The following is a 12,702-nucleotide window of genomic DNA, read 5'->3' as shown; positions in this document are numbered from 1 at the left end:
CTCAAAACACTCTTGAAACAGTGGCTTTTCTTCTGAAATGCCAAAAATCCCCAAAGCGCTTCTCAAGTAACGTGAGCTGATTTGTGCGAGCATTTATCATCACCTGAATGCAAGCTTGTTTGCTTAACTTTTTATGCAGTGTGTATCAATATTTACCCAGCCTTCCTAACAAGAGAATTGATAGTGTTCAATTTGCAAGCCCAATGCAGTGCATTAGCTGTGACATTGATATTGTCTTCTCTTGTTTTAGATCTCGGAGAGAAGCAAGTTTTTTTCCATCTTCTATTTATCCATTAATGCTGGAAGTTTGATCTCCACGTTTGTAACTCCTGTATTAAGAGGTCAGTGTTGATTTAGAATATGACAATAAATTAGCTGCCTTATGACTACTCTGCTCTGCATTGTTGGGCTGTTATGACAACTGAATGGCAGAAATTACATTATCTGCGAAGTGGCCAGCGTATTGCATTTACACCTTGTTAGTCCTGCTGTGGCAGTGTAACAGATTTATAGCCCTAGCAGACAAGTCACAGAAACTATATTCCTGGTTGTAATTCAAAGCCAGCCTGAAATGTAGAGTTAAAATATGAAGGGTGGAAGGACCTACATAGTCATCTAATCCTCCCTATTGCCGTTGAAGGATTATTCCCCCGTTTTGCCTGCAGGTAGACTGTGGGCAGGAACTGATCTCTGCTGTCCCGTGCAGGTGTCAGGGCTGAAAAAATGAGCAAGGCTGGTTTTAAAGTCCTACCTTCTCCCTCTCACAGGATGCTCCTGACTTCTGGAGGGCTCTGATCTGGCACTCAAGCATGTCTGTGTGGGTCTGCTTGCAAGATTGCAGCCCTGAGCAGCTAGCCTTGAAGACAAAGCACAGGCCTATGCCCCACTTAAGACCTACTTTACATTCTAGCCAGCTTGCACAACTCCTTTTAGTTCCCTGAGTCTCACTGCGCTTACTTCATTGTATTGCAGCACCTAGAAACCAAGGGGGTTGGCACGCTTTCAATACAGACGGAGTCAGAGCAGCAAGCCATAGGCGATGGGGATGGGCACAGGGGCAAGGACAAGGTGGCTTTCACACTTAGCAGCAATTTTTTTCATTCCATCCCACAGCCTCCAAGAAGATTTCTTTGTTCATAGTGGATTTTTAAGCAGGCTGTTCATTTCACGAGGCTGTGGGCAATTGTGCTTGTCTCATATTTACACCATGCAAAGACAAATGCTGTATATCTCGCTCTTTCACTCACCACTGTCCCCAGATCAATATCCTCTTGGGAAGGGGCTTTTGCCCAATGTAGTTAGTATGCAGATGAAAATCCAGTCCCCTTTGAACATCTACACCTGTGCTAATGTAGCCTACAATAAAATAACTTGCAACGTGGAAGTGAGTGGAGAGGATTGGAAAAGAGAAAAATTTCTGCTAAGTGTGAAAGCTTTTCTTGGAAGAGCAAGAAATGCAGTTTGTAGACATTTGGCAGAAATGTGGAATATGTGCTTTTGGCTGGAAAAGTCTTACTCATTTTGCACGTCAAAAGTTCAATGTGCCTATAATGTCTTGCTGCCAGCTTTGTTGGATTTCAGCTAATTTGCTGAAAATAAGCAAATAAATGCTATGCATGCACAGAGCCATGCAGCTGACCATGACTGCCCAGGGACAACAAACAGGAACAACTGCAGGATTCATGGGTTGGGTTCCTTTTAACTGTGTTGGCTAATTTTAGCCATTTTGTTATCACTCCATGTAAGAACGCAGTAATTTCTGGTCACTTGCTGCTATCTTGCTGTTTGCAACCGGACTTCTAAAGGCACATGGTGCAAGAACTGGCCTGGTCCAAGGGCTTCAGGGTTTCAGCAAACCATAGCACAGACTGATCAAAGCCATTCTGTAACAAACCTGGCTTCCTTGTGTGTTGTTGCAAGACCTGACATTTGGAGCAGGCTGCCTCTAGTGGGATTGGAATGGTAATGAGAAAATGAATTGGAATTTTAAGAGTTATCCTGTACTCCCACTTCTTTGGTAGAGGTATTGGCTTCCACTTCGTCCACTGTGACAGATTCAGGTTTTTAGCTCAGTAACTCACACACCCGGCACAAATAATGTAGAAACACAGTATGGTTATTTAGACCTAGGCAAATACAGAATGTCTTCTGTTTATTTTAACTGTTTCCCAATTACACTTCCTACCACTTCTTTCTACCTATTTGACTGCCCGTTCCCTTCTACCATTCTCATCAATATCCCATTATCATCTGCTTTTGCTGGCAGACGCTAACCCTGCTTCCAATTGTCTTCATCAAGGGAGGATAACTGTTTCAAGGAGATTCGATTCACAGTGTCAAGCACCAGCAAAGAAGATTTAAAACCTGGGGAACTGACTGATTTAGGGGAAGCAAATCAAAGGCCCTGGTAACATAACTCTGACTGTAATGAGGCACTTTGTTTCCCGACTTCTTTTTCAGGGGATGTGAAATGTTTTGGAGAGGATTGTTATGCACTGGCTTTTGGAGTCCCAGCAGCACTGATGGTGTTGGCGCTTGGTGAGTGGAAACGATGATGCTTCTAATAGGAGTTACCATTTTTAAGTCCATGGATAGATGAGAAAATGCACAAATTCACTAGGTCTGGATGGATACTGTGATGGGAAATGCAAGAGTTCAAGGTCACCCAACAGTTCCACAGTTAATAACAAAAAGAAAAATCCCTAGTTCACTCAGCGGTGGGCAAACCATGGCTTTACTGCCATGGTTTATTATGATACTGATGAGGGCGTGTGGTGAATGCTTCACAATACAATTGCCTTGCTTTATAAATCAAAGGGAGATACCAAAATGATTCTTCTTATGGCTCGCAGCTTTGCCTGTGAGTGGGCTTGGCCTTTGAACTGTGATCTGAGCAGTGCTCGGAGTTCCTTTATAGCAGAGAAGCTTAGCATGCCACTTTTTAACTTTCCACAGGCTTTGCAGCTTGGGGCCATCTTTAATGGCTCAGACTTTTACTTCAGAATTTGCACACCTCATGGAAATCATAGAAGGAGCTGAATGAGATATTGCTTTATTCTGAGCTGTCTCACTTTGCTTTGCTGGAATAATTCCTACGATTACAGTGACAGCTTATTATTATGTTGCAATAAAAAGCCCTTAATTGTCCAAGTGTCAGGAGGCAGCTACAATCACCCTACTTCCTAAAGCTAGCATCTTAGCCCCATTAATATACTTGTCAAGATTTCTTCTTCAACCCCTATGAAATACTCAGCAATTTCTACATTCTTATGGTTACTGTTTGGTAGCCAATACAGAGGACACCCCATTAGCTTTGGTTTCACAGTTGCAAGCGGCCCAGGGCAGCAGTCCCCTTATTGCACTGCATTTGAGAGATTTTGTCACAGCATGGGGTGACTTCTCATTCAGTTTTTTAGCTTAATTGAGAGACCAAGCAATTGTGTGATTTCGCCACAGCATCAGTAATTTGGAAAGTTGGTCACTCACTAAATGTGAATGTTGCTCTCTCTCCTGAAAATCCCATCAGAGAGAAGAATCAGGAAGCTGGAGAAATGTCATCAGGCCACAGCTAAAGTTACAGCAATTATTCTTGAACAAATGCATGGTCATGGGCCTGAGAAGCTTCTCTTTTCCCCTGTGGCCCGTTCCTATCAGTTTAAGGCAGCACAGGCTCCTCTGTGCACCACTGTTTGATGAATGTTTCTAGCAGGGTAGTAGTTGCAGTTTTGGTGAGGACATCAATCGAAATGTGTTTTTAGCTAGTGTCCTACTGCCACTTTCCAAAGCTCCATGGAGGTCTTTTGTAACATGCTAAAATGCTCTTGGAAGTGATATATTTGACTATGTGAGCTGCATGCAGAACTGGAAAAAATCCTCTTTCATCCCTGACTGGCCCTCTCCCCGTGATGATGGAAAGCAAGGATAGATTTAGAGGCAATCTTATAGAGCAAGATTTTCTGGGCTGCTTCAGTGTCTGAAAGATGGGGCAAGATTGATGCTATTTAATTCCAAATGCCAAACCTAATGCGGGAACCTCAGTTCCCAAAGGACTCAAAGGCATTGTCAGAAGGTTTTTCAGCAAACCTAATGAAACACCTTTTAGAGGCGTCAACAGCTCCATAGGGAGACGCTAAAAGTTATGCAGCAAAAGTCGCCCCTCTGGCTGACTTTGGACAAGTGTCTTTTACTGTGAATCACCTAAAGTGACTGCAGAGGTCTCTTTGACAGTTCTGCAAGCGAAAGCTGGATGCAGTGGGCCTTCATAGTCAGAAAAGAGAAATGGTGAGTTCCCTGCAGTGTCCCAGGCCTCTTGCGTTAGGACAGAGGTGTCTGCTTTTCTCTACTGGCTGTGGACTGACCCAGAAAATCGCGTTAGTTTAAAATATTGAGGTTCATTTGCTGTATGAGTTCCATGCTCAGCTTTTATTGTGCTTCTCCCTTAATGTCTTTGGAATTGCAATGTGCTCGGAGGCTCTCAAAGAGCAGAACAAATGGTATGTAATCAAATAGCCTCCTTTCTGACAGGATTTTGAATTCTCAGCCCAATATTCTTTCTGCTTTGAGTGAGAAACCCAAGAAAAACCAATATCTTAATCACAGCATTCTGCTTCAGAAACTGTCAGCCTCTGGCCTGGATGGGCGCACGCTCTCCTGGGTTGAAAACTGGTTGGATGGCCGGGCCCAGAGAGTGGTGGTCAATGGAGTTAACTCCAGCTGGAGGCCAGTCACAAGTGAGGTTCCCGAGGGCTCAGTACTGGGTCCAGCTCTGTTCAATGTCTTTATCAATGGCCTGGATGAAGGCATTGAGTGCACCCTCAGCAAGTTTGCAGATGACACTAATCTGGGTGAAAGCGTGGATCTACTGGAGGGTAGGGAGGCTCTGCAAAGGGATCTGAATAGGCTGGACTGAGGCCAATGGCATGAGGTTTAACAAGGCCAAATGCCAGGTCCTGCACTTGGGGCACAACAACCCTGTGCAGTGCTACAGACTAGGAGAAGCCTGGCTAGAAAGCTGCCTGGAGGAGAAGGACCTGGGGTTGACAGCCGACTGAACATGAGCCAGCAGTGTGCCCAGGTGGCCAAGAAAGCCAATGGCATCTTGTCTTGTATCAGAAACGGTGTGACCAGCAGGTCCAGGGAGGTTATTCTCCCTCTGTACTCAACACTGGTGAGACCTCACCTTGAGTACCGTGTTCAGTTCTGGGCCCCTCACCACAAGAAGGATGTTGAAGCTCTGGAGTGTGTCCAGAGAAGAGCAACGAAGCTGGTGAGGGGGCTGCAGAACAAGTCTTATGAGGAGCGGCTGAGGGAACTGGGGTTGTTTAGCCTGGAGAAGAGGAGGCTGAGGGGAGACCTTATTGCTCTCTACAACTACCTGAAAGGAGGTTGTGGAGAGGAGGATGCTGGCCTCTTCTCCCAATTGACAGAGGACAGGACAAGGGGGAATGGCCTGAAGCTCCGCCAGTGGAGGTTCAGGCTGGATATCAGAAAAAAATTTTTCACGGGAAGAGTCATTGGGCACTGGCAGAGGCTGCCCAGGGAGGTGGTCGAGTCACTTTCCCTGTAGGTGTTTAAGGAACGGGTTGATGAAGTGCTTAGGGGCATGGTTTAGGGATTGTTAGGAATGGTTGGACTCGATGATTCGGTGGGTCCTTTCCAACCTGGTGATTCTATGATTCTATGATTTTTTAAATTGACTCGAGGTTGATTTCCAACAGCAGATGTAGAAATTCGATATGGATTGTATTTTAATTTTAGCCTACAAAAATCATGTGAGGGATCTTTCAAAGCTTTGATTCCTAACATGAATCAGCTGTGGAGTTGCCTGTTGGGCTGGAGCAGATCTGACTTCCTAGGGATCACTCTGCTTCTTGTAGGATGTTGCAATTCTTTCCATCTAAAGGCATTAAAGGAGTCCTATATACTTACTTTGTTAGAAGTGCAATCCTTTAAGTATCAAGGGGATCCTTCCCAGGAGCCAGTACAGGACAGAGCCTCAGTCACTTGAATTCCCATTTGGATTATAATGTTTTTCAGTTGTGTTCATTGCTGGAAGCGGACTGTACAGAAAAACACCACCACAAGGGAACGTCTTACTTGAAGTGTGCAAATGCATTGGTGTAAGTGTGTGCCATTCTCTCTTTTCCATGCACAACTCTGGGGCTGCAGGTCAGAAAAGTGCAAAGGGGGAGGTGTCATTTGGGGTTCTATGTGCTGCTTCTGGCTATCTTACTAGTTAGCTGTAAGGAATAAGAAACATTTAGGTCCTAGTTTATTCTTTTAACATTTCAATTACTTTTTTCCTTAGCTCCACGAACTGTTCAGTTGATGTAAGTAAAACCACTAGTGGCAGACGCTAGTGGAGCCTGAACTGACAGAAATATTCAGAAACTCACGGAGTATCAGATGTATGACTCAATTTTTTTCAGCTGAATAATTTTACTGAAGTTTATCTGTTCAGCAGACAGTAATAGTACACATTCGTATTATGCACATTCAGCATGTTCATGTAAATGCAAGCAACACCTGCTGAAGTCGCATTATAGCTTTAACAATTATTTTTCATAGGGTGTGAACTGAATATAGTATGTGAAAAAATACTTTCTTATTGTTAGGTGGATAGAGATGTTTCTTTTTCAGGAAGCTGTTGCTAGCAGCAGATGTTTTCCTTTTACCTAGGTCAATTCTGTGATGGACTTACCTTGGGGAAACAGGCCAGATCTTAAGGATAGGATTTCTAAGTGGAGTCTGTCACTCTTTTTGTCAGGGTTGCTGTGTTTGGTGTGTTCAGTGACTGGAGTACACAGCATAAACAAACAGTGCGAAACCAACCTGAAAGCTGGTCTAGGAGTGAATTGGACATGGGCTGCACCAGGAATATGTAGAAGAAGGTCTACAGAACAATAAGGGAGTGAGAGTTCTGGTTTTGACATTGCTTTGTATAATGAGGCTTTTCCTCCCCAGCACAGTGATCAATTTGATGGGTGCTTTTTGGAAGATAAGTGAAGAAATGATGTTGAAAGCTTTATCAGGTAGCAGGTTTTAAATCAAGCATGAAACAGTCTTTGGGGACTAGTGTCAGATTTGTCTCTGAAAGGCAAGCCCATGAGGTAGTTCATTCCCACATCATACTTTAAACAACCAGTATCACAGGAACTCACCTGCAGAGAATTGGTCATAAAGCAGCCAATCCAAGATTTTGGAAAAATATTTGGACCCCTCCCTCCTTCCCCCAATTTTCTGGCCATGCTTACCTTTGGAGACAGAGAGGGCAGCCTTGAGCTGGGAATGTGACAAGGGTAAATTAGCCACAAGGGAGTTAGTTACTCACCTGTTTTTCTCCCTAGTTTGCTATTAAAAATCGTCTGAGAAACCGCTCCCGTCAGATCCCAAAGAGAGATCACTGGCTGGACTGGGCATCAGAAAAATACTCGGTAAGCAATGTTGGACCTGGCAGATGTGGAGGGGGAAGGTCAGAAACAGGTAGAGAAACAGGGGAGGCAACAAGACAGACCCGGCCACACCATTCCTCATATGCAGCAGAATGTCATAAGTTCTATCCTTTCCCACATCTGTACTGTCCTGACCCTTAATGGATAGTTTAGGTGCTGCACGGAAATGGAGAAATGCAAATACATCCAGTATCACAAATAAGCGCAACAAATAATTGCCATGCAGGCAGAAATAGTAGCTTTGGTTCTTGGTGGTTTGAATCACCTGTTGGCTTTTCACCCCAATCTTATCTTTTTTGCCTCTTCCCTTTATAGAAACAGCTGATTGGAGAAGTTAAAATGGTGACACGTGTTCTCTTCCTCTTCTTACCGCTGCCAGTGTTCTGGGCCCTGTTTGATCAGCAGGTACAGTAGGATGCATTGCAGGTCTGCCTGCTGTCCCAGGTTTGCATCCTTGTCCTTCCAGGGTAACACCAAAGTGTCCTGGGGACAGAGTGCTGTGCTCCTACTGGGTGTCCAGGAGCTTGCTCAGGCAGTATCTACCATCACTGCTGGCCATCCCTTCGCAGCCCTGCTGGGTATCTGGCACAGGAGGGCGAGAAGGAAGAATGTGCCCTGTCTACTGGCAAGTGTTACAGGGGAGGGGAAGAATAAAAGGGACATAAGGTCTCCAGCACTGTCATCTTCTCTGTCTCCATGTTGTATAGTCCCACAGGACATCTTGAGGGCTTCACAGTTGTCTGTTTTCTCCTTAGGGATCCAGGTGGACTTTGCAAGCCACAAAAATGAATGCTGATTTTGTAAGTACTTAATGTCACCAGGGCTGGTAAGACTAGTAGTAACATCAGTCCTCTTGCTTTTTAACCGGAGTCTCGCAGTACTAAGAGCATCTGCTTGATGAGTCTGGGTGAGTTGTACTTTCGGTGATTAGAACTGAGAGGCTCTGTGCAGCTGCGTTCAATTCATCACAGCACATCTTGGCAAAGAGCAAGGACTGGGAAGCCATCACCAGCCTGCAAGGTCAGGAACCCTGACTGCAGGTGACTGGTCACTCTGTGACCCTGAGCAGATAGGATTTCCAGTCTGCTACCCCCCGACTGAAGACACAGAAGTCAGGAGAAAGCTCACACAGCCCTTGTAAGATGTAACTAGAGCTATTGTAGTTGTATATTTCTGTTCTGGCTTACTTGGAGATACATTAATGTAGCCTCTCAAAAACAGCAGGAATCTTGTGTGTAGGGTAGGGATGTGATGAGGAATAATTAGAAGCCGTAAAGTTCTTCAAAGATATGAATGTCAAATAGTGCAGGGTGCAGTGGCAGATAAGCGTGGATCAGCTAATTGCCCAAAGATGCCACCATAAAGGGCTGTTTTCCAGACGTATGTGTTTTAACAGGCCATCTAAATCTTACCTGTGGATGCTCATATCAGAATTTAGGATTTTTAATGCCCCATTTTTAGTATAAAATTGCCTTAAAGCCCAAAATTTGATGCCTTCTATGTCACTCCTGTTAAAAATTCGGCTTTCAGCATGTGGTACTCATTAGGCTTAATTAATTCAAATGAGGCATGAGAGAGAGAGCCCTCAAGTGTAGTGGTAATATCCACCTCAGAAAGACAAAACAATGAAAATTCATGCAATTTTTTGTGATGTGTACCTAAAAACTTTGTTTTCTGCCATTTTACTCACATGCACTTAGAGATCCATTAGTAAAACATTTAAGGATCACCAGGTGTCACTTACTAAACTCTCCCTGATGGAGAAGGACGTATTCAAGGCTTTTTTGTCACACCAGCTTGGATAGATTTTTAGTTTCTGTTTCAATCTTATTCTCTCTCCCCTGTTGAGTTCTCCTGACTTTCGAAGTTGAGAGTTAACTGCAACATTAGGGTGATCCCACTGTTAGGCTTGTTGGAGTTCACTTTTGTAATATTCTGTGTTTTATCCTTCTTCAACGGGGTCAGCTAGGAAGTCTGGAGTTAAACAAGGAACAACTTCGTGCAAGATGAAATATTTGCAGGCTTGTTTCCTTATGCCATATTTGTACAGGGTGCACAAAGTAGCAAGAGGGGATACTCGCCTGATATTTTTAATTTGCTGCGACCAGTGGTTTCCACTCTCCCAGAAGGCAGCTGCTGGCAGAGACAGGCAACCATTCCAGATGCAGCCCAGGACAAGTGGGGTAGACAGGAGACAAACCCCCATTGTGCTTTTTTGGAAAGATATTATTTCCTTCCTAACTTTTCCACCTCTTCTCTTCATCTTAATTTCAAATGAAAAGCAGTCTGTGGAGTTCAGGCAAACACTAGCTCCTCCCTGGAGACAGTCCATCGGTCCCTTTTGGGATCTAGGATCTCCCCGTCCATCCCTGTTGACTTTGCCCGGTTGTGGGGGCTGGATACAGTAATGCAAGGGTGAGGCCCCTCTTAAGAACCTTGAGAACTCTTGTTTCAAACCAAGAAGTCAGAGTTGAACATTTAGCCAGAGCCCATTTGGTGCCCTGGGCAGATGGAGGGAGGAAAGAGATGTTGTCAGCCCGCTGGCGCAGGGGTGTTCTGTTGTTATACTTTTGGGGTGATTGGGAGAAATGTCAACATAGCACAGAGGGTCCCACAGCTTGAGAGTACTCACTTGGAGAATTTTGGCTTTTCCCATTGCACACATAAGGAAGGAAGAATATCTGAGTTCAAATCCCAACTAGGACTGCAACGTGGCCATTCCTCCCCACTCACCTAGTTCATGGCTCAGCCAGTCTGAAAGATGGGTCTCAGTACCTCTCACAGGCTGCATCCCAGCTGCCACACATCAAGGTCTGAGTGTAGCTTCCTTCTGCAAAATGTTTCTCATCAAATATTGTGCCCTTAGGCAACAAGGGCATGATATCAGCTGTTAAAACCAACATAAAGAATTTGGGGAAGCCACTTTAGCTGCTAAGACCTCTACCGGACTGGTTGCTTATTTGCTGTATATGCACTGTTATAGAGTTTATGAATCACCTGGAATATCTTTTTGTTTCAGGGAATATATGTCCTTCAGCCTGACCAAATGCAGGTAAAAGATACTACAGGGTAGGAAATAACCCTTAGAAGTGTATTTTCTTTTTCTCTCTCATTTTCACTTTTCTCATGGGACCAGTGACCTTTCTCTGCTACTTTTGAAGGTAATAGTCCTACTGACTGCTGTGGTGTGGACTCTGCCTTATTGCTCTCTAAGTGTTTTGAAAGCTTAGTCTTGAGGTTCAAAAGACCCCAAGAATGTCCTAACATGGTGGTTGAATCCTGCAGAATAGTGCAGAGGTGTGGGGAGATGTAACACCATGATAGCACTTGAACTAATGCTGGCATGTGGGGAATATAAGCTGTGTTTCCTTTTAATATGCCCCTGCTCCGGGATGAACATTGTACCTGAAATATGTTTCTTTCCTGGAGAGCAGAAGGAAATGTGAAGGCTCTGAGATGGTTCTGTGTTGTCACAGTTGATTACAATTCTTATGCTGAAAAGCTCAGGAGAATTTCAAAGCTGTTCTGTTCGCTGAAATCTTCCTTTGAAACTGAAACAGCATCTCGCTCTGCTTGTTCTCCAACCCGCTCTATTTTCTTGCTTTGCCGCCGCTGGCTGGCAGACGCGCTCTGGCCCTTCCAGGAGAAATATAGTTCCTGGGGGACTACCGGTCTGTGTGGAACTGTGAGATATTGCCAATCTCACAGAATAGTACCTGTTCCTCTGGGATTTTGCTGAAGTCCCGAGATGTTTCCATTATCACTGATTTTTTTTGTAAGGTCCCACCACAGAACCAAAGGCCACCTGCTTCTGTTGTCAGCCGTTTTTTTTTTGTTTTGTTTTTAAAAACATATTACTTCAATTCACTCTTCATGGAAATTGGGCCACTGGTGCTTGCTTACCTCTTGGAGGGGAGAATATGAACAGTACATATTTGTGCCTGTGAAAACTAAATAGTGGAAGCTGTTGGAGTGCGAACTATGATTATATTTTAAAAGGAGATTTTTAAGTGTTTGTTCGTGTCCTTTCTGTAATGGAATTATTTCTGGAGGACAGTGCTTTATGAGTTTAATTACTGAAGGTTGCTTTCTAGTCACTAAACTCCCATTCTTTTGTATTGCAGTTCTTAAATCCACTTCTTATTCTTGTCTTCATCCCAGTTTTTGACCTTGGGCTCTACCCTCTGGTAAACATGTGCAAATTCAATTTCACGTAAGTACTTGGGGACAATACAGATGCCTCAGTGCTTTTTCTCTTGCAGCAAGGGTGCAGAATAGGTTTCAAGGAGAAGAAATCCAAATTTCCGTCCACCCTTCCTGGTACTTGCCTTTACTTCAGCCCCTAAAGAAACATCATCCTCTTCCATAGGTGCTGGAAGTTGCAGGAGGGAAAGTTGGGTGATGTTGGATTCTGCTCCGTACAGATTTTCTCTGAAAGCAGATATGGACAGTCCATCTTTGAATTTGATCAACTTGTTTTTCACTTTATTTCCTGTATCACCCCTAATTATTCCCTGTCTGAAAGGTCCCTGTGGGGCTAAATTCACTGTCCCATGTGGCCTATGTGTGGTGTTGTGAAAGCAGATCTAATACTAAAATGTGAACCAATGACTACATAAGGAAATTTTATGACCCAAGCATTTTATTCCAAGTGTATGTTAAGAAGAGCAGTATAGCAGAATCCTCCAGGTTGATTTTGAGACCTCTTCCATCCTGCTGAATACTTGCACCTAAAGACATATCAAAGATGTTGTCCAGCCTCCCAGTGGTGCCCTTTAGAGGACACACATCAGAAGCTGTGCTTCTCTTCGCCGCCTCAGTGTGAGCCTGTGCCCTGGACTGAGCCGGGACAGAAAACTTCCTGCCAGATGATCAGTTCACAGACTAGTTCACCCGCCAGCACGAACTCAAGCCCCAATCAGAACCGAAAGCCGTGCCATTCTGTCCCCTGGATATGGGCTACTAACAGGCTCCTATCCAGTTTAGCTCTAGAAGTGGCTGTGGAAACACTGTAGCCTGCAGGGAGTTACCCTTTGTGGCTGCAAACTTTGTGCTACAAAATCCCAATGCAGCATTAAAGATCAAAATAATTTTCTTATCCCAGAGCATTTTTAACTCATCCATGAGTTCCTGATCTGGATTTCCCATAGGTCAGTCAATCTGGAATGTGAAGCCAGACCATTACAAAGAGCAGAGGCCGCAGGGTCAAGAACCAGATTTGTTTCAAATCTCAAAAGCTCAATACACAGTT

General features: G+C 44.2%; 1 protein-coding gene across 9 annotated transcripts in view; it reads left to right on the top strand.

Annotated features, from left to right (window-relative positions):
- Nucleotides 1-12,702, top strand: part of SLC15A2 (solute carrier family 15 member 2) — a 73,975-nt gene that overhangs the window by 27,030 nt on the left and 34,243 nt on the right. For all 9 annotated transcript variants that reach the window (XR_008450304.1, XR_008450303.1, XM_054069337.1 and 6 more), the window contains 8 exons: nt 251-341; nt 2,461-2,538; nt 6,037-6,119; nt 7,347-7,433; nt 7,767-7,856; nt 8,207-8,251; nt 10,471-10,503; nt 11,576-11,664. Coding sequence is in view for 7 of the 9 variants with exons in the window: in XM_054069337.1 (XP_053925312.1) it covers nt 251-341; nt 2,461-2,538; nt 6,037-6,119; nt 7,347-7,433; nt 7,767-7,856; nt 8,207-8,251; nt 10,471-10,503; nt 11,576-11,664 (596 nt within the window). In the remaining 2 variants the exon portion in view is untranslated. The remainder of the gene's footprint in view (nt 1-250; nt 342-2,460; nt 2,539-6,036; nt 6,120-7,346; nt 7,434-7,766; nt 7,857-8,206; nt 8,252-10,470; nt 10,504-11,575; nt 11,665-12,702) is intronic.

This window comes from Cuculus canorus, chromosome 6 (genome assembly GCF_017976375.1).
Source record: "Cuculus canorus isolate bCucCan1 chromosome 6, bCucCan1.pri, whole genome shotgun sequence".
Classification (NCBI taxonomy): domain Eukaryota; kingdom Metazoa; phylum Chordata; class Aves; order Cuculiformes; family Cuculidae; genus Cuculus; species Cuculus canorus.
The sequence above is the reverse complement of the archived record's forward strand: the minus strand, read 5'-3'. Positions and strand labels throughout refer to the sequence as shown.